This window comes from Apis mellifera, linkage group LG5, assembly GCF_003254395.2.
Source record: "Apis mellifera strain DH4 linkage group LG5, Amel_HAv3.1, whole genome shotgun sequence".
Classification (NCBI taxonomy): domain Eukaryota; kingdom Metazoa; phylum Arthropoda; class Insecta; order Hymenoptera; family Apidae; genus Apis; species Apis mellifera.
The window spans coordinates 13,198,003-13,225,989 of record NC_037642.1 but is presented as its reverse complement, the minus strand read 5'-3'; the positions used below and the strand labels follow the sequence as shown (position 1 = coordinate 13,225,989).

General features: G+C 36.3%; 2 protein-coding genes and 1 long non-coding RNA gene across 19 annotated transcripts; 2 read left to right on the top strand and 1 right to left on the bottom strand.

Moving 5' to 3' along the window:
- The first annotated feature begins 160 nt into the window (after nt 1–160).
- LOC100578835 lies at nt 161–7,110 on the top strand. Of its 16 annotated transcripts, none has more exons than XR_003304678.1 (6): nt 936–1,688; nt 1,868–2,444; nt 2,652–2,822; nt 2,930–3,085; nt 3,530–3,642; nt 3,708–7,110. It is a non-coding gene; the product is annotated as an uncharacterized LOC100578835 (long non-coding RNA). The 16 variants fall into 16 exon arrangements; XR_003304676.1 differs by having other exon boundaries at nt 2,930–3,609; nt 3,708–4,840; nt 5,009–7,110; XR_003304675.1 differs by having other exon boundaries at nt 937–1,688; nt 3,530–3,609.
- Nucleotides 7,111–12,814: 5,704 nt separating this feature from the next.
- On the top strand, nt 12,815–20,684 carry LOC725215 (venom acid phosphatase Acph-1). 2 transcript variants are annotated; one of them, XM_006569896.3, is made up of 7 exons: nt 12,815–12,948; nt 18,389–18,584; nt 18,737–18,912; nt 18,993–19,239; nt 19,338–19,464; nt 19,583–19,785; nt 19,952–20,684. In XM_006569896.3, exons 2-7 carry the CDS (start codon nt 18,390–18,392, stop codon nt 20,087–20,089), a joined length of 1,086 nt encoding a protein of 361 aa, XP_006569959.1. In that variant the 5' UTR covers nt 12,815–12,948; nt 18,389; the 3' UTR covers nt 20,090–20,684. The 2 variants fall into 2 exon arrangements, with proteins under 2 accessions (XP_006569959.1, XP_026296694.1); XM_026440909.1 differs by lacking the exon at nt 12,815–12,948 and adding an exon at nt 18,082–18,220.
- Nucleotides 12,961–16,705, bottom strand: LOC102656766. The gene has a single exon (XM_006569897.3). The coding sequence runs from the start codon at nt 15,426–15,428 to the stop codon at nt 14,349–14,351; it is 1,080 nt and encodes a 359-aa protein (XP_006569960.2). The 5' UTR covers nt 15,429–16,705; the 3' UTR covers nt 12,961–14,348.
- Nucleotides 20,685–27,987: the final 7,303 nt, after the last annotated feature.

The window sequence follows — 27,987 nt, the reverse complement described above, 5'->3', positions numbered from 1 at the left end:
TAATTTGGGAAGATTTTATTAGTCGAAATTAAGAATAAAGTTACTTCGTTAATTTATTACTCGAAGCATCGAATAATGGTGGATAACTGTACTGTCAAACGGTTGAGGTTATAGTGGATCAAATATAATAGCGACGAATAAATGTTATTCAAGCGTGTTAATAAATAATCGCTTAAAGTAAGTTTACTCGTAAGAGATTCTCAGTTGACGTCCATCTTTGATTCCGAGAATACGAAATACGAGAATACGAATACCTAGAAGAAATTTAAACGAGATTCAAATCGCGTTCATCATCGATTCATCATCAAGGATGAAACACGATTATTTTTTTTTTCCCCATCTTCGTATAACTACCGTTTCAACAAGAGAGCGACATACAGAATCTCGTTGATGATGACATAACCTAGATTACGATCTCGCGACATGGGAATGAAACGATGGTAAGGAGTCGAGTGAAAAAAGGACAGTATCCGTGGATAAAGCGCAACCACGGTTAAAACTATGGTTAAAAGGTAAGACGAGCAGAGATACTGGAACTCGAGTTAATTGCCGCTTCTAGTTCTCTCCATTCTTTGGAGATCGATGCTAGTTAACCTCCTACCACTCGGCTTTCTTCATGCTTTATCTCGACTCTCCACTCTCTCCTTCTCCCCGCGCAAGATCACATACGAGATTAAGCATTCGCACGACCTTCATTGCGCGCGTATCTCGAGTGCGCGGAATCGCGACAGCTTCGTCGAGAACTCGTCGAGAAAGGGAAGGTCAGTGCCCGTTTCAGAGATTTCAGTCGTCGACAATTAAGTTTGCGCTCCGTTTACTCTCCGTCAACTTTTCGCGAGAATCGTGAACAGGTGCTGCGGCGATTTTCTTTTCAACTTAACCTAACTTTTATTAGAAATGTAATTACATATATCTTACTTATTTTCACGACTTTAATTACAATAATTTATAGGTTAAATAGATATTACAAATCAGTTCTGTAACGTTAAGATGATCGTTGATCGTTTCATTCTTTCAAGCCGAGTCATTGAATATTTCTTCCAATATATTTATATATTTCTTCAAATATCAAGTTAATTTGAGGAAAATGAGGTATAATATATCGCAAATCATTGTAACTGTAGCAATTGAAACGTTAATTCAAGACAATAAATACAAATATGACAAGATCGCGTAGCATAAATCGATTAAAAGTTTTGCTGAATCGAGTAATTGCGATACGATAAATCGATTTTGCGATATTGTTGCGCATTGAATAGTTGCGCATCTGGTAATTATACAACTATTCGCCATATTACATCTCGCGAGAGATTGATCGATCGATTGTACGCGATTAATTTCGAAACTCTGGCAAACGTGAAACGTATGTACGGGGAACAGTGGGAAGAATAGAAAGTACAAGTGAATTATTTCTCTCGTGTAATATCGTCGCGGCTCCACAGATGCGGACGATAATATCGAATCAGCGTGCAACTCGCTTCCTACAACAGTTGCAAACGGATCACGATTTATCGAAGCGAACGTACTGGCGACATTACGTCATACCGACAAAGAAGAAATTAAATTAATCGAATAAATTACTTCGCATCGTAAATACCTTATGATTGCGTATACTATTCATTAATTATATTTTGGTGGGTCCAAAGAGTTCGTTTCGGCAAATAAATTGACACAAATGGCTTCAATAGGTCTGTATTATTAGCTCAATCGAAAAATTTTCTCCCCCTTAACCTCGAATCGTGAGTATGGAATATTTCGTGATACATAACCTTCTTTCTCCACTCGTATATTTTGAATACAAAGTTGACGCTTAAAAAACACGATTCGTGTTGGGAAAAATAATCACAGGTTACGAATTAATTTCCAGGTTTCTATTGTTTTCGGCGAATGAAAGGTTAGGACGAAAAGGCAGATTCGCGACGTTCTGGGCTCGAGGGCAGCATGGATGAATGCGAAGAAACCCCCATTAAGTTGTTACGCCGACTTATCCTCCTGCACGTCGATTAATCGCCGTCTCAGTTCGGTGCAACGACATTTCGCCTTCCTCATAGGGAGGCGTCTTTCGCCGCTCTTCTCGTTTTTTCCGCACGAAATTCCGCCTCAAGCTTGTAGACGAGAAGCGCCACTCGAAAAGGACGTTCGATACGAGGAAGAGGTTAGGTCCTCGCCCGCGGACCCCTCTCGACCGTTCTCGTGATAGCTGTGAGGGCCGTTTATTAAGGAAAGGTTTACTCGTTGAGCCGTCTCTGGGCCGATTTCTGCAGGTTTTTGACCGCTCTAGGAATTCATCCTCCGCGCGGATGAACGTTACACTTCATGGTTTCATGGCCCGTTCCACGCCTTCCAAAATTTTGTCCCTCGAGGAAAGGGTTCATTTCGAAAGAATTTTTCTCCTGTGTCTCGAACTTCTTTGAAAATGAAGGTGCTAAAGATGGTACAAAAAGGTTATATTTTTTATTTCTTATCGATATATCATTGTAATACACGTGTGATAGTTATTCACTCTTACTATATTTATGTGATTGAATTACAATAGATTTTTCCTGCATAAGGAAAACGCATTCATAAATAAAAAATCATTATAATGTAATTATAATATAATTAGTTATAATATAATTGGACAATTTTGACGATTCATATTATTTTTACAGCTTGTAATATTTTTATTCTATAATGAAGAATGGATTAAACAGAATCGAATGATGTTTGCTTGTCTTGAAAAACTTATTGATATTTCTTCTATCAATGCGGCACGATCACGTAACATACACGAAATACAATACGACTTGTGAATACGATTCCAAACTGTGACAACAGTAGAGGTAAATAGAAACGAGAGTCTTTTTTTTTTCTTTTTTGATAAAATTAATTTATCGAAGGATAAGATTCGTCGATCAACGAAATGACCAAAACTTTTTCGATGCTGTAGCTCGGTGTTCCCGTCTCAACAATGGAGGCCCGTCGTCACTTTTGAGAGACATCCGGCAGCCTTTGGTCGGCTCTTTTTTCTTTTCGGAATCGGCTCACCGCTGCGAGAATCCTCTTCTACGAATCGCGTTTGGCCGATCCAAAAGAGACTGTACAGGTCGTGCAGCTCGTGCTCCTTTTATTTTACGGCGCTGTGTGCAAATTGGCCAGAGGATTAGAATCGCGAGCATAGGCTGCGTGCTGCGTGCCCCGGAGCGATGAATTATTATTGTCTCGTGCCACACGCAGCCACGCTTCGCGTTTTATGCACCCGTGTATACGAGCATCCTCGAAATCGAAATAGGCAGAGAGAAACGACTGCGTATCTCCCTCTTTGACGAGAAGTTTCTCCTATTCGTGGATTCAAAGTCGTCAAACCAAATAGCTAAGAATTAATTTCTCTTCCTTAGATAAAAGTTTCTTTTTAAAATGATGCAAATGATTCAACTTCGTCATGGACTTTCTCTTTGAATGAAACCAAATACCAACGAAGAACAATTTTGATAAAATTCACTGTTAAAATAATGATTCAACTTCATTTTTCTTTCTCTTCACGTTTCAGAGCAGAGAGGTTAGCAAAATTTGAGGTTAAAGTGTTCAAGAATGATTACATTTTATCAATTCAATGCATCGAATACACAGGTTTTATGCAAGATCAATCAATTATTATTATATGTAAATATTATTTAATCTTTTTTGATAAATTGCTTTACAAAATTGTAATCTCAATTCTGTTCCAGATCCAGGTCTCGACAGTTAAATTATCCTGCTATTCTAGAAACCTTGTCTGCCTTCATTGTCCTTTCAACCAGGCTGCATAACAACGTACGTTTCAAAGTTCTCGATATCTTGATCTTCGCTTCCAACGTTCGCCTCCCACATCACAGAACACGTGCATATTCAGCTTACACACCGAATTACCTTCATGGAGCAAGATTGCCTGGTGGAAAGCGAGACGTGACAATGGAAAGGAACGTCGTTAGAAATACTTTTGGAACCAGCAGAGAGAGAGAGAGAGAAAAAGAGAGAATTTTTGCATCGTTCCTCGAGGAGGAATGTCGGTTTCGAGGTTCCATGAAGACATATCAACCTTTCCACGATACACACGCACCCACATTCATTGTATGGCAAACCCGATATCTCATCGTAGGTGGAGGAGGCACGCCACGAGTTATTGACTCGTTTGATCCTGGGTTACGCCCCGACCTACCTTAACTCTGACTTACTATCTTGCCACGAGAGGCAAGATCGGCCCACGACGCGACGCCGCCGATTTCCGCTCCTCGAGGAACATCGTTCACCTCGTTTCTTTCTGTTTCTCTCTGAATAATGAATAGGGGGTAATGAAAATCCTTTTGGAGGAGGAGAAATAAGACAGAAGTTGTTTCTGTCTGTTCCTGTTGTTTCATTGAAGAGAATTCGAGAATTTGCCTTATTTTTATATTATTGTATGTACATGGATATTTTTTAATTGGAATAGTTAAATTGATGGGATATAATTTTCAGGAGGAATTTCAGGGTTTATTTATAAACCCAAATTGTATGATGGAGTTAAAATTTTTTGGAATACAGAAATGAAATGTAAAGATCTTTGAGCAATGATTTTTATCCAAGTAAGTTTTTCACCAATCTACAACAATATACCAATATAATAATATATTATATAATTAATAACATATTAATAATGTTTTTTTAATAATGTGACATGTTTGAAATCAATTTTCCTGATGAAGAGGTACTGTAAGTAAAATTTGCAAATATATATCATGTCAACATTAACATTAACTTGTTTTATAAGATTCCCTTTTGGGTAAATTCCACTTTGAATTGAATATCAAATATTTTTTCTTTGTTGAATCCGTGTTTGCAGAGAGTAAGTTGAATGCCAGTAAAAAAAAAAGAATTAATAATCTCAATTATCATTGGGATGCATGATAAAAATATCTTTACACATATCTCGATTATCTTTAACTTCATCGTTCACTTTTGTATTTTATTTCTCGTTAAAAATTGTTTTTTCATTGAATTCTATATTTTTCAGGGTCCAAATTAGATGATTCATCCAAGAGAATCTCTCAATTGAAGGAAAAGCACAATACGAATAATCGTGCCAATTTTAAGAAGATCTAAGAAGATATTATATTGAGATATAATCTCAATTATCATTGGGATACATGATAAAAATATCTTTACACATATCTCGATTATCTTTAACCTTATCGTTCACTTTTGTATTTTATTTGTTAAAAATTGTTTTTTCATTAAATTCCATATTTTTCAGGGTCCAAATTAGATGATTCATTCAAGAAAATCTCTCAATTGAAGGAAAAGCACAGTACGAATAATCGTGTTAATTTGAAGAACTAAGAAGATCTAAGAAGATATTTCTTCTTCTCCCTTCGTTGGAAGTTCCACGTGTCGAATCGCCGATCTCCAGAAACTGCACACGTTGCAATCGTACTCCAACGCCAAGAATCGATCGATCGAATCGGATTCGCTCATAGAATTGGAATTTCACATTTTTATCACCCAACTCGTATTACGTTCAACAAGTTGACCAACGATCGATATCCGATAGCGTCAATTTCCTTTCATCGATCTCTGTAAACGAAATGCGACACAGGCAAAATTTAATATTTGAAATTACGAATAAAGTTCAACAATAATACAATCATAGCTATGAACAAATAGTTATTACATATAAAGCTTATTTTAATAAGTAATTAACTCGAGGTAACTTTATTCGAAATTTTTAATTTTTAATTGGTTAATTTTTTCAACTACAATGTTAAACAATTCTGGCGAAAAATCGTGGAGCGTGGAGAGACTTGCCTCTAGGTGGAGGTGGCACACCTGCCCTCGAATATGGAGAGAGGAGAGGAGATTCGCGCACGTATGTTGGAAGATGCGCCGACAGACACGCCCTGGTTAAATGCTGGTGATGAATGCGCGAAAAAAGGAGGGGGGAAGGAATCGAAAGATCGGTGGCAAATCGACGCTTGTCCCCTTTTCCATCTCGAATCCGCCCCCGGGAATGCAAATGATGTATCCGTCTCTAGGAGGGTAGCCAAGCCTCCCCCGTGACTTATCATGCTTAATTACACGGTCTACCGTTGAATTATCGCCGTTTTACGATATTAAAGAGGGGGCAATTAGCCGTTTTTTCGTTTCCTTCCTCCGGGGTCTAGATCCCTGCTTTCATCCAATCAAGAATATGTCTGTGTTCGCGACGCCTGTGTATAATATATGTAACGCGGAATATAAAGCAGCAGGGCGTACCCTTTTTGAAAATAACACGTTCCCTCGTGAGATAGAGATAGGCTAGGTTTCTACGTGAAATTGTTTATCGGGTAATCTGGTGCGCCACCCTACAGGTATCGAAGAGTGTAGGTTCCTCGCGAGAGAAATATCGGTATAGATATCACCTATTACCACAATTATACCTCGTATTTCATTTACCATGATTCTTTCGATATCTAAAAAAAGAAAAAGGGAGACACGCATATGTATTCCTTTTTCAACGATGGAGAGAATGGATTAATCGTTCCGTTGAAATTTCCATTGATAGAAATGGCGAATAACGCACGCTTGTTCACTTAAAAAAATCGGCCGTATCATTTTTCTCGTTGCGCGTTGTCGGCTCATTTTTTCGAGCGGTGGCGCTCGAAGCCGAAAAGGGGTGGAAGATACATAGCGCGATGCCCTGAGCGGACGCCGACCCATTTCTCTTTCGCGCCTCTTTCTCTCTCGTTAACGCGACCCTATCGCCGTTTCATCCACGGTGCGAGTTTAAACGCCCCCGGTCCCGTCAACCTGATTTCACTAACGAACCCGCCAATTTATATTATCGATCGGATCGTGTGTCCGCAGTAGGCCAACTTGACCGAGGATTCATCGTTAAACCGGTACCCGGCAGCCACGCTGCACCCTTATCGTTTGCATCCGCCATCGCATTGCCAGTGGCCGTTTTTTGTTTTCGAACCGTTCTCTCCAACTTTCCATCTCTTCGAATCTCTTCTATCGAACGATAACCGGTCCTTCCACCTACTCTCTCTCTCTCTCTCTCTCTCTGTATATATATATATGATCATTCACGAATCGAGGATGTTTCGAAAGAATGGAAATAAAGCTGGATCGAAAGGACATTTTGTTTCAATCGTTAACACGTTCAACCTTGGAATACGCAAAGGAATTTCAAGTGCACGTCGATCGTGGCGAATACGTTGCTACGAACCGTGAAATGGAGGAACGATTTGCGGCTTGATGTCTTTCTCTCCGTGGTGAATGTCCGCGATAGAGGAGATAGGAGATAGAAGGGAGAGGCGCACGAACGCTTGGCTATTTTAATTATCGACGCGCGATCGAGACAGCACGGATCGTACGTTGGCGCTCGATGCGCGATACAGATCGATTATAAACTCTCGTCCGTTATTATATGGCTCGCCGTTTAATATAAACTTTCGATCTCTCGTTGCGATACACGTGCATATCTGGTCAAGATTCGCGTATAAAAAATCGTATAAAAATTTCGTAATTCGTATATTTCGTCGATTTCGAAAGCGTGTGGCTTCCGTGTTGTATCCTTGGAATTAACGATCCGTTCGTATTATCCTCCTTCCTCTCTGTTCGGTGAACGGTTACGCGGTGACAGTGCGAAAACGCACGGTCAATGGAATCGGACGTGGATGACGCGCCAAACAGAGATGTACGCTCAACGCCACTCCATCGAATTATAGCAGCATTGGTATATAGCGGTGGACACGGCTCGCCCCGTCCCCCAACCGTTAAATCGATTAATCCGACGAGGAATGCGCGAATCATCAATGCCACGGCCGTGCAACGCGCTTCTTCTTCTTCTTCTTCCCGATTCTATGCCGATTCTCTTTTGCTCCGCCAAAGATTGCTCGCGTTGTCTCCTGCCTAACCGTTATTGTGCTAGGGACTTTTCGAGGAAGATGGTATTAGTGGTCGCGCGGTAATTGCGCAGTCAAGCGGGACATGCTTCTACGCATCCATTGTCAACGAGTTATTTTGCTTCGTTCAAAGGGATTGGACAATTTTTTTATTTAGGAAGTGGTATGAAAGAGTTGGGAATTTTTATTTTAATCTCAAACTTTACGAAAGGAGAATGGTTTGTACTTTTTACAAGTTGGAAGATATTGGACGATGTAAAATCAAAGAAGTAAACGATGACGAGAAATCGTTTGTTCGAGAGATTCATCGGAAATGTAACATTTCGAGATTTCTCTTTACGAAGCGTTCACTCGTGAAGTCATTGTGCCCGTATCGTTCGATGAAATTTAGGCATTGAATTGCTTTTGAACGACGCAAGAGAGCATCGACGTGTCTCGACGAGCAGCGCATAATACCGAAGTTGACGCGTAGCAAACGAGATCGAGGAAATAGCAAAGTCATGTAGACATCAAGAAACCCGGACCTGTCCTACTGTTCTGCGTTACGGAGGTCCAGTGTATATAAAGCGATTTACGTGAGAATGTTTGCACTCCTTTATTCGAATCACTTCTTTTCTAATAAATTGTACAAATGAAATGAAATAAATATTTGATATTCTATATAGATATTCGATTAAAAATGTTCGCGTAATATTTAAGCGTAGTTAGACTATTATGTATTTAATCCGCGTAAATATGCACAAACATGCACGCGCTATTAATTTTCATACATTTCGCAGAAACATCTCGCAGCTTCTCCCATCTGAAAGCGTAATTCACGCTTATTACCGTTCGACGAACCTTATCCTAGAGCAATCGTGATAATTGCGATAATAACAGTAATCGCGATAACGACGGTTTACTCCATTGTACGGGGAGTAACGCGCATTAACTTTATTGCGACGACTTGTAATCGTCACCGACTGAAACACTCGAGGGATACTACAGTGTATCTAATTTACCGACACAATCGTCTCGTCACCAATGACGGACAAAAAACACTTGAATTACGAACAATCTTATAACTAACTTGCAATTCAATTTAACGTGTAAATACTATTTTAATTCAGACATCGGCATTCGATCGGAATTACATTTAATATCGGAAAATATTTTTTTATCGTACGATAAAATTTCGTTCGTTGCATTTTAGTTCCCGAAATAAAAGTTCCAGAATTTTCTATCACATTTTTGACGACTAGTAAAATACGGTCCACCGTATCTCCACTCGTCACAATTGTCATGCGACATCGGTTCGAATCGGATAGTTTTTTCGCTTCGATGTCGCGTACGCCTCGTTTTATTTTCGATTCGTCGAGATCCAAAGAGTAAACGCGAGATGGACTATTTGGAGTTAATACGAGGTTGTAAGAGGCGCATAAGCTAGCCGGCTTGGATCGTTTCGAAGCATATCGAGGTGTGCGAGTTATGCGCCCGTACTTACTCGAGGCACGTAAGGTACCCCCGTGTACAGGCGGAAAAGATAGGGAGAGTGAGTGCGTTGCCTGGTATCAATTTGTCTGGCTGGTAGCACAGGTTCACTCGACCAGACGAAGGTCGCTTTGTGCGAGCCGCTATCCGGCATTCTATCAAACCCAACAACGTTCGCTACGATCGATTTATTCTCCCAACGACCGCGTAAGATACCAATTACCCGTACGCTGCTCAACTTCCAATGGAAATCGGCGGTTAAGCGCGCTTTGTGCCCCTCTCCCCGTGCTTTTATTTTCTTTTATTTTCCGCGCGTTTAGAGACGCTCGACAAATTTCCACCATCGACAAATCAAATTTTCTATATTCGTGTTAACGAATTAACATTAAACAAACAATAACGAATAATCGTGTTAATTTGAAAAGATATAAAAGATATATTTCTATTTATATAAAGAATTTATTAACGCGTGTATCGATATGTATATCGATGTGTATATCGATATATATATATGTGTTTGTGTGCATTCAAACACGCAAAAATAGAAGGAGAAAGGAAATAATAGGTAAGAGATTAAATCGAGAAAATTCAATTAGCCTAATGAGCCGATAAAACGGTTTCATCGTCGTATCCCTTCGAGCATCGAGGAGGGTCCGGAGAGAAGTGGCTATTTATTTTTTCGTCGCGTCCTCGAAATTGTCGGCGCAGTTATATCCTAGGCTTCCTGGAAAAAAAATCGATGGCCTCGAGGAAGAGTTTAGGCGGTGGTTCTGCTCCAATGTGCATCCTTATGCACCGACGATCGACACGGCTCGATCGAGCCTTCATTCCGCGAGTTGGAAATTATGGAAGGCAGACTCGATCGATTTTGATAATCTTCCCGGTCCCAATCGTATACTTGCTAGCATTCTCGATCATCCGTTTTCGTTCAAACCCGCCACGAAATCTCCATAACTCTCTCTCTCTCTCTCTCTCTCTCTCTCTCTCTCTCTCTCTCTCTCTCTCTCTCTCTCTCTCTCTCTCTCTCTCTCTCTCTCTCTCTCTCTCTCTCTCTCTCTCTCTCTCTCTCTCTCTCTCTCTCCTCTCTCTCTCTCTCTCTCTCTCTCTCTCTCTCTCTCTCTCTCTCTCTCTCTCTCTCTCTCTCTCTCTCTCTCTCTCTCTCTCTCTCTCTCTCTCTCTCTCTCTCTCTCTCTCTCTCTCTCTCTCTCTCTCTCTCTCTCTCTCTCTCTCTCTCTCTCTCTCTCTCTCTCTCTCTCTCTCTCTCTCTCTCTCTCTGTGTGTGTGTGTGTGTGTGTGTGTGTGTGTGTGTGTGTGTGTGTGTGTGTGTGTGTGTGTGTGTGTGTGTGTGTGTGTGTGTGTGTGTGGTGTGTGTGTGTGTGTGTGTGTGTGTGTGTGTGTGTGTGTGTGTGTGTGTGTGTGTGTGTGTGTGTGTGTGTGTGTGTGTGTGTGTGTGTGTGTGCGTGCGTGCGTGCGTGCGTGCGTGCGTGCGTGTGTGTGTGTGTGTGTCGTTGAAAACGACGAGTGAAAAAAGAATAAGTTTGCAAATAAAAAAAAAAGGAAAAGTTTGAAGAAGAAGAAATTTCCTTTGGATTTTTGAAAAAAAAATTTTCTTTTCGAGTAGAGCGATAATCTTTGTAGGATGTGGGATCGAACGCATAATAGGTGAAATAAGAGGAAAAAAACGTCGAATCTTCCAATGTGTTTTTTTATTCAACATTGCACATCCTTAAATACATTTGGTCTCTTTAGAGGAACATTATTGGTGGGAATTTGCTTTGCCTATTTCGAATCTCCTCTTAAATTAAATCTTACCATACTAGCGTCGTATTCAATGCATATAAAACGTACAATTTATTTACAAAGGTACTCTCGATGGCGGCGCTATCGACCCGAAACAACGTATAAAAAAAAAAAAAAAAGTCGCTTTGCAAAATTCGCCTGTTCCCGATTTGCATAATCTCACCACTCGTCTCGCTGGTAAAGAAACAACGATGTTTATTATACGATGATAGTTCGATCATTTCTCGAATCCTCGAGTCCAATACTTTCGAGAAACACCGTAATTTGAAGGGCGCCGTTCGAAAGAGACTCCCTCCCCCCCTCCCCCTTTGTCTCTTTTACGTTTCTCTGGTCGCTAGTCTGCAAATTAGAAGCGAGTTATGATAATATCGTCTAAGACGAGCACGCGAGAAGAAACCAACTACGCGTTTCATCCACGAAACGAATGGAGAACGACGAGATTTAAATTTGAAAAAAAAAAAATAGGGTCGATCTTTTTCGAATTTTCGCCCTTCTAATTTATCGCTCACGGTAATTTTAAAATATCAATAAAAAGCTGTAGAATTTATATCATGATAACGCTCACAGTATCTCTTTCTATGTCACGATTGAAGATTGTTGATATATTTGCGAAAAATCTTTGGATTCTTAATGTATATAATATTCTTAACATAAGGATAAATACAGGAATTGATAAAAAATTGATGACCGATTGATGTTTTTTTTTTGCTTTAAACGAAATTGACTCGGTTAAAAATCGAACAAATAAGAGTCGAGAAAGGATCCACAAATATATCAACACTCCGTGTATGCGCGCATTACGTGCCATTATCCCCTCCCGAAGAGGTTAAGAAAACTCTTTCAGCACGGCAGGAAGCGAGAATCTAAGAGAAACCGGCAAACGAATCGATTGCAAAACTCTGAAGAAGCATCTCTGGAAACACGTTCCGCTCGGGTGACACGATGTCTCTGTCCAGAATCCACGTTATATTACCTTATATCCACGCGAAACGAAGAAAACCACGCGTGACGAATCCACTTTTTCCACGGTGAATAACAAACTGCCTGCGTTACCGCCGCGATCACGACCTCTATCGACTCAACACCTAACCTATTACACGAATAGATACAAAGCGTATCCTCTCTCGTTATTCGTCCGTATAAAATCTCGATCGATAGATGATCGAGTATCGATACTAGTATTCGATTATATATTGGAACGAAAACATTCCTTCGCTCGTCGTCGTCACGAATGTCTTCTTTTCTCTTCGATTAAATCTTTGTATCGGATCTTAACAGAAAAAGTTAAGTGGAAATAGATTCGTGTCGGTTATAAAGAGATCGGTTTCTTTCTGTTCGAATCTCGATTAATCATCGTTATCGTTTTCGGGCGAGTGATAATTTCTATCTAGCTCTAATTAAGTATGCGCGATAACGCGCGACATTACTATCAATTGCATGGTTATCAATTACTCTTTCCTGGATAGATATTACCAAGAGATTTAAGAAAACGTGGTATGGTAACGAATTTCAAGTGTATTAGAGCACGATTTCAGTCGTCAGGGAGAACACAACAATGGCAATCAGAACGATTTCGCGTAGTCACGTTAAATTATGGAATAACGGAAAACTGGATATAGAGTTCGATCGAATATACGCGTAACGTGTGTAGTTGTTCTCTCTAAACGATATATTTTCTTCAAGAGGAGAAGACATTGGGTCTTCCACTTTTGCATTTTCGCCCGTTGTTCGGCTCGAAGCAAAGGCAGGAGCAACAGCAGCAGCACCAGCTTTCTCACAGCGGCGTTCTGCGGGGAAGGTAACTCTCCGCCGTTCCATCTCTATCCCTCTTTTTCTCCGTCCCCCGTGTTTTCGCGTCTGCGCGCCACCATCTATCATTCTGTCAGCTAGGAGATTTCAATTTGCTCTCTTTTTGCGCCATTACCAGGGGCCGAAGCTCGCGCAAAATTGTATTTAATTGTGATTGACTGCTAAGTGGAGGTGGCCGACCACCGCCATTTGTCCTCTCATTTTTGCATATCCCTAATTGCGGGAGAAACATCGCGGGAAACCATCCAAACAACCTGTCCTCTTTCGCTTTTGTCTTCCGCTCTATTCTTTATTATCGGATGTCAACACGTTCGTGGGGGGATATATATCCGTTTTCGAAGGATGATCGTTGATTGTTTTCGCATCTCGAATCGATCCTCTAAAAGAGAATGTATCACGAGAATATATCAACATCTTGTACGATTCGAACCGGCCAGTAACGTGATTGGAAAAATAATTGTCTGCGACGCATTGTTTTTTTTCCTTAACCTGTTAACGGATTCTTTGGTTCATCTCAAAAAGTAATGGACGAGATCCTCGTGTTATTATTTATCATCACGGTAAATTTCCTTTCGCGAAAATTATTCGATCGATTCTTTTAATCGGAAATAAAATCAAAATCATCCCACCAAGAAGAGAAAAGAAAAGAAAGTATATCCGTCGCGTATTTCACATAGAGACATCGCGAAGTTGTTTTTTCTCGAGCCAAAGACGAGAAACATAATTCTTCTCTCTGCCGTTTTTTTCGCTGTCGCACGGATCGATTATCGTGTTCGAGAGATCCCCTATTTTTTTATATGTATATATATATATGTACACAATTACCTAAACAACGTCACAATAACTTAATCGCGTCTAATGAAATATTTACACGAATCCTACGACTAAAACACGCGATAGCCACGCATATACGTTTTATATATTCGTTCAAAGCAGCGATCCCCAACCTGTTGATCGCGAGATGTTCGTTCAATTTCGATTTTTTTCATTTTTTATCGCTTTACACAGCGAAAGAGAGCGTTCAGATTGGGAAAAGGTTGGAGAACACTGAAACTACATCGAGGCTCGTTTCGCGTATCGCAATCGCGACTCGATCTATGAAAAAATATCCTGGAATCCGGCAACAAGGCCGCGCGGAGGGAAAAGCATTAGCGACGTGTTCGCGCGCACCAATTATCGCTAATTAAACTATCGGGTGGGAACGAGACCGATCCTCGTCGATTTTCGAACCTTTCCCCTCAACGTTTCGTCACGTTACCTTTCAACGTCGATCAAGCGTCGCTACATCGTTCCTCTTCAATCGGTCCAACGTGAATTATCCACTTGTAAGTTCGATCGAGCAAATTTATCGAGTAGGACGATTCAGTCGCACGTTCTCGCAAAATTCGTTCACTCTCTTTGCAGCAACTCGTACAACGCCGCGATATAAGTCTGCGCCATTTGCAGAGTCTCGAACTTGCTCAACTTTCTGTCGTTGCCCAAACTAGGTACCACGTCCCTCAGCCTGTCGAACGCGTCGTTCAGACTGTTCATCCTTCTTCTTTCCCGCGCGTTCGCGGCCAACCGCCTCTTCCTCAACACCTCTATACCAGGCGTCGTCCCGTTTTTCATCCTGTTGTGATGCACGCTCTCCCTCGTCTTTTCACCGGACGCGTACTCGATCTTCCCCTGGTACCTGGCCGTGTCGCGCTTCCCGCCCTCCCCCTCGCCCTGCTCGACAACGTAGCCCTCGTTCCTCTGTGCATGGGACGCGTACGTGCCACCCAAATAAACTACGTCGCCCCTTTGCCCGTAACAGTTCTCCCCGCTATTATTCCTAGCCAAAAAACCATCACCTTTCGGGATCCCGAAGAAGCTCTGCTCCTCGCTCTGCCCGACGAAATCGCACCTGTCGTTCCCCAACGTATCCGCGTTGCGCTGATGATGATGATGTTGTTGCTGGTCCATTTTTGGCGGCACGTTCTGTTTACCATCTTGACCGGCGGCTGAGAAATCGGCACGGGCCACGGTCACACACCCGTCGTAAACGTTCGCGCACTTCTCCCTCATCGTCCTCGAGGAGTGGAGGCCGATTTCGTGGTCACGATGATGATGATGATGATGATGATGATGATGATGGTGATGATGATTATTATTGTTGTTACTATGATGATGGCGATGATGATGATGCTCGTTCCGGCAAGCTTGTTGTTGATAGTAGGACGACTCGTAGAACTCGGTCTCGAGGTTGAAGGGGGCGGGGGTGGCGGCCAAGCGGTAAGTGGCGTTCGTCGCGCCGATCTCCTGGTACTCGCGATTCTGACAATCGACCGAGCTCACGCTCCCGCAACTGCTACCCCTAGATCTCGGTGGTTGAGGGTATATCTCCTGCTGGGCCCAGCTACGCGGATTCGATTCCGGGCTACTCGCCGACCCGTAACCCTCCGAATCCAACACCTCGTATTGCTGGAAGCTGGCGTAAGTTGTCATTCTCGTGAAAGACGTCTCTCGCTCTTGCTCTTTCTCTCTCTCGCTCGCTCGCTCTCTTTCTCTCTCTCGCTCTCGCTCTTCTCTACGTATGTATATATATATACACGATATATATATATATATACGATACTCAACGCATAATAAAAAACACTTCTACTGTTTTTCTCTCTTTCTCTCTCTCTCCCTCGAGGAGGAGGAAGAGGAATAGTCCCTTGATTAAACGAATTCCGTCATTTCGTCGAATTGCGGGAAAATGACAAATAAAAAAAAAAGGGAAGGGATAAGGAAAAACTTAGAGGAGGTTGAAAATTTGGAAACGAGGAGATATCATGTTCGTTGTAGGGGGAAACGAGGATCGCGAATGGATTATATGGCGTTATATGGTTCGCGTACGGAAGCGTTGCGTAAACTGACTTTAGTAACCGGGGATCTCGTGGTCTGGACCATGCTGCCCGCTTTTCTTAGGGCCCTATGGTGGGGAACGGAGGACTCCCGGGGCCCACGTGGAAGGGATCCCCGCGGAGGAGCGTGGAAGGGGTCGACAGGGAAGTGGGCATCTCTTTGTAGAAGCCGCGCGGCCGGACACGCCCCTCGCCTTCCTTCGTCCTTCTTGTTCGCTGGGGGCTCTCGTCCCGCGGCCGGGGAGAGGAGAGACGGGAGGAAGAACACGAGGCGCCGCGTTCCTGCCGCGCTTCAGACGCGGCAACCGCCCCATTTTTTCTTCCTCTCTCTCTCTCTCTCTCTCTCGCTCTCTCGCTCGCTCTCGTTTTTTTTGCTTTCCTTTCCGCTTCTTTCCTTCTCCCCTCTCCATCTCCCGACGCGATTCCACTTATCGAATTATCGCCAAAAATTGAAACGGACGAACCACCGCTAATTTTTTAATCCTTCTCTCTTTTCTTTTTTCTTTTTCGATCGAGTTGGGAGGATAATTTTTATAGAGATGTACAAATTAAGTAATTGGTTATTTTAATAATTCCAATTAATTTTTTATCGACTCGAGGTCCAATTTAAATCTGGCCTAATGTTTTTCGAAACGTATTATCTTTTCCAATGACGATTTGTATTAATTAGCGTGTCTTTTTTTTTTTATCACGTTTTTGTTTTTCTAAGTGTTGTAAAATTACGTAAAATTGCGCACGTATCTTTCGAAAAATTCAATATTAGAAGAATAATGGAAAATAGTTTAAAAACTTGAACGTTGATAAATTACAAGTGAATGGCATTGTTTGTAGATAACAATGGCTGCATCTTCTTCTAAAGATATCGAATCGATATTTTTCATTATACGATGAAAGAAAGGAATAATAAAGTTTAGAATCGATTAATAAACTTTTTAAAATCATTATTCAAATATTAGTCGAAATTATAATAATGTATATACAGTTCTGAATATTTGTAAAATAATTATCGAGTTATAATACGTGTCATAAAACATAACCTCAATTTAGATAGTATATATAACAAATAGCGTATTCGAATTTTATTTTTTTAATCGATATTTTTCATTATACGGAATAATAAAGTTTAGAATCGATTAATAAATTTTTTAAAATCATTATTCAAATATTAATCGAAATTATAATAATGTATATATAGAGTTCTGAATATTTGTAAAATAATTATCGAGTTATAACACGTGTCATAAAACATAACCTCAATTTAGATACGTGTATATAACAAATAGCGAATTTTATTTTTTTAATACGATATTTTTCATTATACGATGGAATACTAAAGTTTAGAATCGATTAATAAACTTTTTAAAATCATTATTCAAATATTAGTCGAAATTATAATAATGTATAAACAGTTCTGAATATTTGTAAAATAATTATCGAGTTATAATACGTGTCATAAAACATAACCTCAATTCAGATACGTGTATATAACAAATAGCGTATTCGAATTTTATTTTTTTAATTGATATTTTTTATTATACGATGGAATAATAAAGTTTAGAATCGATTAATAAACTTTTTAAAATCATTATTCAAATATTAGTCGAAATTATAATAATGTATAAACAGTTCTGAATATTTGTAAAATAATTATCGAGTTATAATACGTGTCATAAAACATAACCTCAATTCAGATACGTGTATATAACAAATAGCGTATTCGAATTTTATTTTTTTAATTGATATTTTTTATTATACGATGGAATAATAAAGTTTAGAATCGATTAATAAACTTTTTAAAATCATTATTCAAATATTAGTCGAAATTATAATAATGTATATACAGTTCTATTTGTAAAATAATTATAGAGTTATAACACGTGTCATAAAACATAACCTCAATTTAGATACGTATATATAACAAATAGCGTATTCGAATTTTATTTTTTTAATCGATATTTTTCATTATACGAGGGAATAATAAAGTTTAAAATCGATTAATAAACTTTTTAAAATCATTATTGAAATATTAGTCGAAATTATAATGTATATACAGTTCTGAATATTTGTAAAATAATTATCGAGTTATAATACGTCATACGTAAAATATAACCTCAATTTAGATACGTGTATATAACAAATAGTGTATTCGAATTTTATTTAAATTTTCCACACGTTTGTTCTTTAGATTATTTTGTAAAAGGAAAAGAAAGAAACAAAGTATTCGATTCGTTGTGACATTTTTCGATAGCCTATCGTTAGTTAGATAAGCCCCCTACATAAAACTTTGACATTAAACTTTTTTTTTATATTTTAAAACACTAATTCTTCGTAGTTTTATCTGCTATAAACATATGAACGTTGCTCGAACGGAATAAAAGTACGCAAGATTTGGTAAGATTTTGTAATATAATTATCGATATCAGAAAAGTAGGAAGATTTATTTAATAAAAATAGAGAGAAAATATTAGATCTTTTCTAGTTTAATATATAGATCAAGTGAAATTGAATAAAGATTGTACAGAAATTTATTTGTTAAATTATATTTCAATTATTTTTTAGAATGATGAGTATCATGGTATGGACTTTAAGATTCATCGTTTGCCTACTTTGTTGTCGAACATCTTTGGCAGAACTGAAACTTCTACAGACGATATTTAGACATGGAAACAAAATGCCATCGACTATAAATTTTTATCCTAACGATCCTTATATTAATTATACTTACGAGCCAGCCGGAAAAGGAGGTTTAACAAATGTACGTAATAATATCATTTTTTATATAATCACTTTTCAGTCATTTTAATTAATTCGCACGATCAGAATTTTTCTTCCAAATGTTATACAAAAAAAGAAATGAATTCGATTAAACAACGCGAATTAATTGCGGACGAATTTTAATTTACATAGATTGGTAAGATGACCATGTACAAAGTTGGCCAATTCTTTCGAAAAAGATACGAGAATTTCTTGGGAGAAATTTACACGAAAGAAAATATTTGGTTCCGTTCGGATGAAGTAGATAGAACCGCAATGAGTGTGCAACTCGTGACAACTGGACTATATCCACCTTCCAAACAACAAAGGTTCTAAATTTCATGGTTACCAATTTAACAATTACATTACTATACATACTATATAATAATTTCATAAAAATTCATTTTAGGTGGAATCCAGATTTGAATTGGCAACCTATACCTGTATGGACAGTACCATTTACTATGGATTGCCTTTATAATTCTCAGTTTTCTGCAAAATTTTATACATTGAGAAACATGGTGGAAGAAACGGACAAAGATGTGATACAATTTAAAAAAGACAATAGAGATGTTTATGAATATTTGTCCAAACACACAGGTGGTAACATCACACAGTCAAAAGTGTTTTTATTATATCAATATTTATTCGATCAGGTATCTTTTCAACTTTTGAAATTAATTGAAAAAAATTGAAAATAATTAACACTTTTTTAGCTATATAGAAAACGTAAGTAGAAATAATTTTTGTTTAGAGAAATATTGGTTTGGAATTACCAGAATGGACGAAATCGGTTTTTCCTCACGGAAAACTTGACGAATTAGCTGTATATGACATTTTGATTCGTACTCGTACCCTGGAATCGAAGCAAATATCAGCTGGTAAGTTTAAATTTCGTTGCTATTTTTTTCTTATTTTTAGCGAAAAATAAAAAAATTCTTAAAATTAATGTAACGTGATTTCATCGATTTATTATACTATTACTAATCGTTTCGACAGGAATATGGATTCGCGAATGGTTGAATCGTGTTAATGATCATATAAGCAAAAAAGATACGCGAAAAGCGTTTATGTATGCAGCACATGATCCAAATATCGCATGTATACTTTCTGCATTGGATAATTTCGACAACGAAATTCCTTACTATGGTAATAGTCTGATGTTTGAATTACACGAAGAAAATAGTGAATATTACGTTCAGGTAAAAATGTACTTTCTATAAAAAATAAATTTATACAGAATATTATTTTTGAAATTAAAAGATGATTAGTAAAAATGATTTTAAAAAAATCACATAAAATTCATTTTTAAAATTAATTTTTATTATTTTTTACAATTAGATTTATTGTTACCGTTATTGTTCACAGATGCTTTATAAAAATAAGGATGATATTCGAGTTCTTAAATTTCCTAATTGTGATAATATGTGTCCATTAGATGAATTCAAAAAATTCGTAAAACCTTTAATATCGATTAATACGGACGAAATATGTGGACAAAAATAAAGAAGTATATATGTTTTCTCGTATTTTCTAACAATTTCCTTTCTCTCAAATATATGTATATATATATATTGATTGTATTGCTATTCTAAGTGGAAAAGCAAACTCGAAAATTAATCTTGATATTTATATCAAGATAAAAAAATATGAATGCGATAAGATTTGGTCAATAGTAAAAGATGTAAATCTGTTTCGTGTCTTTGAGGATGTTGGAACGGCTTTTGTTTCGCAAAAATTGTTTTTTACTTTGGATTAATCGGAGAAATATCTGTAAAGAAAAAAAAAAGAGAAAGTTAGGGAAAAAAGGAAGAAAGAATGTAGATGGAGTGGCTTAACTCGTAAACCAGTCAAATTTGTCCACACTTTTCAGCCCCCCTGTATTTAAAGTGTCGTAAAATACGTCGAGAAAGAAAAAGAAAAAGAAGAAAAAGGGAATCGGAAAGAAGTTGACAAGTTTTGTAAAGTATCCCGACGATCCTTAATATCTAATTTGTAAAATCTTCATTCTAGATCAGTGTTATTTATAAGAATTGCAAAGTTGCTGTCTCTTTTCTTTTGTTCCATTATTTTAATAAATTAATAACAATACAATTTGAAATATCCACAATAATATAATAACAATTTAAATATGTTCATTCATTATTTTCTTTTCATTTTTTTCATGTAACAACAAGTATCCATTCAACTTCTGTCTCATTACTTTGATAACATAAATACAATTTATAATATATTAAATATATATATATATTATATAATATATATAATATATTAAATATGTTCATTCAAAAATTATTTTCTTTTCATGTTTAATGTAACAACAAGTATTCATTCAATTTCTATCTCATTACCTTGATAACATAAATACAATTTAAATATGTTCATTCAAAAATTTTTTTTTTTCATGTTTAATGTAACAACAAGTATTCATTCAACTTCTGTCTCATTACCTTGATAACATAAACATAATTTAAATATGTTCATTCAAAAATTATTTTCTTTTCATGTTTAATATAACAACAAATATTCATTCAACTTCTGTCTTATTAATTTGATAATATAAATATAACTTAAATATTCAACAAAAAATTATTTTCTTTTCATGTTGTAATGTAACAACAAGTATCCATTTTGTCTCATTACCTTGATAACATAAATACAATTTAAATATGTTCATCCAAAAATTTTCTTTTCATTTTTTTAATGTAATAACATAATATATCCATTCAACTTCTGTCTCATTACCTTGATAACATAAATACAATTTAAATATTTAACCAAAAATTTTCTTTTCATTTTTTTAATGTAACAACATAATATATCAATTCAACTTCTGTTTCATGTCCTGATAACATAAATATAATTTAAATATATTCATTCAAAAATTAATTTTTTTTCATTTTTTTAATATAACAACAAGTATTCAACTTCTCATTACCTTGATAACATAAATACAATTTAAATATATTCATCCAAAAATTATTTTCCTGTTATTTTTAACATAACAACAAGTATTTGTTCAATTAGATTGTAAACAATACAATCATAAGTCGATCTTGTTTGTCTTTTCTTACTGTATCGACAAGGAAAATGGTAGAATCGTCGGAATCGATTAACTTTGGGCTGGCAACCGGTGATTTTCGAGATTTTCCTTCTCACGACGAAAATTTCTAGGGGTAGGCGTACCTCATTCGTTTCCCTCCTCTCTTTTTTTCGGAACACTCTTGAAGTCGCTTGCCTTTCGCAAAAGGCGGCAGCCTCGAGAAACCTAATTATCCTCCGCTAATACGCAACAAATGAGCCGATTCCTCCCCGTGCCCGACCCATCACGAAAAACGTGTGTTTGTGCACGAGATGTGGCAGAGTCTACGCCCACGAGCGCGCATTAATTTGTAAAAGGGTACTGTCGCCGACAGTATAAGCTTCTCGAGAATTATTTTTCTCTCTTTTTTTTTTTTTTTTTAAACAGGAATCTCTACAATTTCTTATCGTATTATTTTTCTACCATTTTCTACCAGCATGATGCGTATGAAATGATACATATATATTTTTATAAATCTTGAAATTAGCTTCATTCAACCTGCTGGACAAAAAAAAAATGCTGTTAAAAAAAATTTAGAAATGCAAATATTCGTAATGATTCAATAATATTCTAATATAAATATAATAATCGAGAAAATTTTTATTTTTAATTTTATTATTATCGCTCACCTTGCACTTTGTACCTGAATTAAATCCAGCCAAATAAATGTATTCGAGAATCATTTCCTTTTTCTTATACAAAATCTTGATTCTAAAATAGAGATTCCATGTCTGAAAATAAATAAATAAAAAAATAAGAGAGATTTCAATATAATAGGCGATGATTTATAGATGTATGATTATTTCGTAAAATACGCTCATGTTAAAAAGTAAACGTAGATGCACGTGTAATAAGCTTTTACGATACACGAGATTCTTTTTGCATAGAGAAGATGGTGAAGCTGCAACATAATGGATCCCTCGGCTAATACCAGGATCGATAGATCGTACAACGGTCACGCTCCAAGTCGGGACAGTTTCCTGGTGAGGTTCATTTGACGTAAATTACTCGTATTCGTTGTGATTGACCAATTTTGTGTGGCGTAATAATAGCGACGAAACAACGTCCTGCTCGTGAAACCTTTTTTCGATGCTTCGACTTATCCCTCTTTGATTGCGAATTAAAAAAAAAAAAAAATCGAAATTAATAGATGGATGAGATGTTCGACTATGCATCGTTCATCGCCTAACTCGCGATAAAGTAAACGAGATAATGATCCGTTGAATAATACGAGATAATTTTGGAACGAATTTAATTTGATAAAATTATAATATTAATATAACAAAAATATATATATTTACGAACGTAAGAAACGTATATATATATATTTACAAACGTAAAGGGCAAATGAAAAAAAAATAGTAAATTTTAAAATAAAAAATATAATTAAATTACATATAAGAATACAGAGATAATGATTTCTGTTAGAAAATACACGTTATAAATCTAATAAACGAACAATTATTTTTGCACGAAACATATATATTGTTTACACATTTATGTATGAATAATAGGGAAAGCAACGTACCTTTAATCCTTTTTCATTTAACTTGATGCTTCTTTCTTCTGTAACCTAACCTAACAACGATATGATTTTCAATATAACGACAAATTCTTCTCTCTCTCTCTCTCTCTCTTTGGTTCGAATAATTTTATTTAACCAATCATTTCATTCTAGCTTGAAATCAAGCGTGATTTATGACATCTAAGTTGAATATCGAAGTCTTCGACTACGAGTGGTGCAAGCAAGGATGAAAAAAAAAAAAAATACAAATAAATCGCGCCGCTAGGTTGTAACTGTGTATCCAGCGAAAGATACACAGGAAGCCACGCATCCAATCTTCAAAAGAAATCCCATTTTTCCGAATGTTCGCGTAATGGATGTATGCAAATGCAATCAACTCGCCATACATCGAGATCCAATCCTCTCGATGTTTGTCACGCTTGCGCACACATCGATCCATAATGGCGAGGAACGATCGTTCTGTCGGTCGGCTCCACCGATAATAAATTTATTGCGGCTGTTGAAGGGCACGAATTGATTATTAGTTGACCACGGCACAGTTACAGTTCGACGAGGCTGATTTTCAACGTAATGATTCGTGATTCGATGCGTATACATCCACTTCGAGCACACCTTCCTGTTACACGTTCGAGAATCGATCAACGTTAATTGGATTTGAAACGTGAAGTTGGTGTTTATTCAAGAATTAATACTAACTTCACACGTTGGACCGGTGAATGTACTAAGCCAATGTATATAAACATTGTACTTCGTTGCATTAGACTGTGCGTATCAATATTGATTTTACCATCGATTTTTGTTTTTTGTCAAAGGATTTGTCGAATCAATATAATTAGTAATAAAAAAACTAATTATATTTATTATACTTTATAATTATAATGTATAATAAATATAATTAAACTTGGTAAATAAATATAACGAAGAGGATTGTATATCGTTTCCGCAAATGATCAATGAATTCATGTATTAGACTTTATGATGATAATCTGATATATCAATTGCCCATATTATAAAGAGATAAATAAAAAAAATTGTTTTTTTTGTAAAAAAAATATAATATAGAAAAAACTGAATAACTGGATTAATAAATAAATAAGTTAAAGATAAGTTTTACCGATTCTCGATTCCAATGAGGGTTCGATTTTCCAGATGATTTAAGGATCCAATTCCTTACGGGGTTCGTTCAAACATGACCCCCGTAACAGGCGAAGATTTATGGCAAAACCAAGGCCCCTAATTAGAATCACACCGAGGTGTCCTAATTACAGGTTTAGCCACAGAGTTTTTGAGTTGCGCCAAAGGCGCAAAATGATGCAGGCCTGCCAATTTCTGCCCCTTTTTCCACCAACGGCTCGTTAATCGTAGGAAAAATAGACGATCGTGGGCGTTGGCTACTTTTTCGGATTTACATTTGACTAAGTATCATCCTACGCAATATCTGACACCATAAATGAATTCTTTGTTTCTCTTTATATTAGATTTATGAGATGAAAGTGATCACGAAGAATTTATAGGAAATACCTCGTGCCACGGTAATTAATAATAAATTATTTTTAGAATTGAGTTGTTTGTTATTTGTATTATTGAAATTTTCTTAGAAATTTATTTATAACATTGATAAGGCGTGATAAAATTCGATTATTAGTTAAAAATAATTGGTATAATGTTGAACAGATTTAAACAGATATATTGTGTATGAACTTTTAAAGCTGACCCAGTGAAAGCATAATTTCCGTGGTAATTATTAATTTCACGGTTGATGGATAAATTGCAACAATGATAAATTTAGTCGCAACGAGGTCGGCTTGTTTAATGCTTCATGCAGGGAGAAGACATCCATTAATTTCTACATAACGGTTCGTATCAATGATTGGAGTTTGAAAAAGTCACGCGAGAGTAGACGATACTACCGTTTCACCATTATCCCGATGAATACGATTCAACCTTAAAATTATAATCGAAAAGAAAGAGCAAAACTTTCATTTGTGTATCAATTTAAATAAAAGAAGAAAAGAAACCGAGACATTGATCAAAATTTGAAAAAAGAATGTATATTTTGTCGATAAAAAACGTAGAACTCATTTGAAAGGTATAATTCAGGAATACGATAATTCTTCTCGAATTCATTATGGCATCGTTTACACTCGTAAAAATAATGATGAAACACGATGATGCTTAGAGTGTACCGTTTCATTAGCATCAATGCGGATAGTCTTTCATGCGTGTATTGTACAGTTACTTTTTAGTCGTTCCAGATAACTGCGGTATAATTAAAAACGGTAATAATTTGGTAATTGGCCAATAAAATTCGAAGATTCATGTACTCTTTGTTTATTTCTTAGTACATTTATAACCTACAATTAGTAAATATAACGTAATTTCCTAGTTGCATTAAAGAAAACTTAGGTTAGAAACGTAGGTAAAGAAGAGTTGTATAATGTTTTGAATCGTATCCCCACTTTTACTCGACAAATATCGAATGTGATACCCTCTAGTGTATATATATATTAATTAATAATGTCAAAAGTAATGAAAACAATACTAATATAATATAATGTTTATTATATGATTATAATATATTTATAAATAAAAAGTAAGATTTTTATCGATTATATAATATAAGAAAGCGATTATGTAATATAAGAAAATCCAAAATACTTTTGTGATATTCAAAGATATCAACGAAAAAGTAATTATTCTTTACGCGAACTTTTCAATTTCAAATAGAAATCTGTATTTATCACTCGAATGTTATTACACATTTTATTGTATAACGCATATATGCATTTCCTTCACAAATTCTATCCTGAAACGATTACTTTTCCTTCCACAATGCTTTCTTCGTAACGAGACCTCGTTGGAGGAAATCTTCTCGACATGATGGCGCTTGTCTGTAAAGATACTCGAATCTCATCGACTTCAGAATACCCTAGCTAACGATTTTCCGGCTCCCGCGAAGCTTCGTCATGCTTGCAAACTATCCTTGACGCAGTTACGTGTGGAGATGTTGATACAAGTGTAAATCGTGGACAAGTGTGATTTCCTCTTTGATACGTGAACAAATTCGTGCGTGTTAGACTATTCGAACAATTTTTACGAAAGAAATATTGTCATAATAATGGTTAATTAATCGATAATCGCGATAAATTTTCATCAACGATGAATGAATTCGAATGAACTACGAAGAATAGGTTAGGATTCGCTTGAAAATAAATAATTAGTCCTATTGCATACGCGTGTTGCGTATTGATGGTAATTATAAATAAACGATTCAGTAATAATTGCAATGAACATTTACAACGTGTGTTTAACGAATAAATACACGTGTCTGAACTATTTAGTAAATCAAAGAAATGTTGTAAGTTAAATCTGACGTGTGAATCAACGAATAAACAATTAACATTGATATTGTATGAAATATAAATGAGATAAACGAATAATATTGATTATATTGAATTAAACGTTCCATTATGAAAATATTTTTATAAATATCTACAACAACAACGCATGTTCTCTTTCTAAAAGAAGTATATCGAACAGAAACTAGATTTCACGAAAATGAAAACAGGCAGTTTCGAAGAGTGAATTCAAAGGATTGTTAACATTCACAGAGATCCGTAAGTGTATCCTCGTGCTTTCTTTCCATACAAACATGGATAATTAACCGAGCATAGGCAATTTTTCCATCTGGTCGAGGTGAAATTCAACTGAACGTAATCTGTTTGGAAAGAGTTACGTATCCGGGTATCGAAGCAACGATATCTCCTCGACGTATCAATATCTCTTCGAAATTGTATGAGGCGGATGATCTATTCGCAGTCTACTCGTCTTCAAAGAGACAAATCGTCATTCGCTTGAAGCCTCTTGGACGATGATACGGGAGAAATGACGAGAGATAAGTGAAACCAAAGTTCAAACGTTCACGGACGACTTTCCCCGTAATGTTTTCGACACGAACAGGATTTCGTGGTTGAAATGTTAAGTTAGAAAAGATGTGTACTATCATTGTATCATTTAATTATTGCAGGAGTTGCTATAAAGATATATGTATGAGTGTATATCCATGACAAGTAATATGAGAGATGAAAGGATATGTGGCATGAAGAATAAATATAGCATATATTTCGATTTGTGTTAACAATAAAACAAAAGAATATTAATAGTTTACAATGCTGGATCGAAGATTTGAGAGTATATCGAATACATAACAAAAAAAAGAAAAAAATAGAGAAATATATATTTGTATACAAATCAACACTGATATATCATTGACATAACCTAAAACTTTTGCATTATCGAGAGAGGAAAAGGAAAAAATATCCTTAGTAGATATGATTTTTTCGTATGTATCTTTAAATATTTATCATTGAAACATTAAAAAAAATGTATTGTAATTGTATCGTTTAATTATTGCATTAAATTACAGTATAAAAATATATGAATGTATATATTAGAATGGTATGAAATGGAAGAAGGATACGTAAAAGAATAAATTTAATGTATATTTCAGTTAACAATAAAACAAAAGAGTATTGATAGAGTATTTATAATATGTTAGAACGAGAAATATACAACGAAAGAAAAATAGAAAAATATATATATTTCTACACGAATGTACCAATGACATAACCTAAAACTTTTGCATTGTCGAGAGAGGAAAAGGAAAAAATATCCTTAGTAGATATGATTTTTTCGTATGTATCTTTAAATATTTATCATTGAAATATTAAGCCAAAAAAAATTGTAATTATATTTGTATTGTAATTGTTTAATTATTGCATTAAATTACAGTAGATA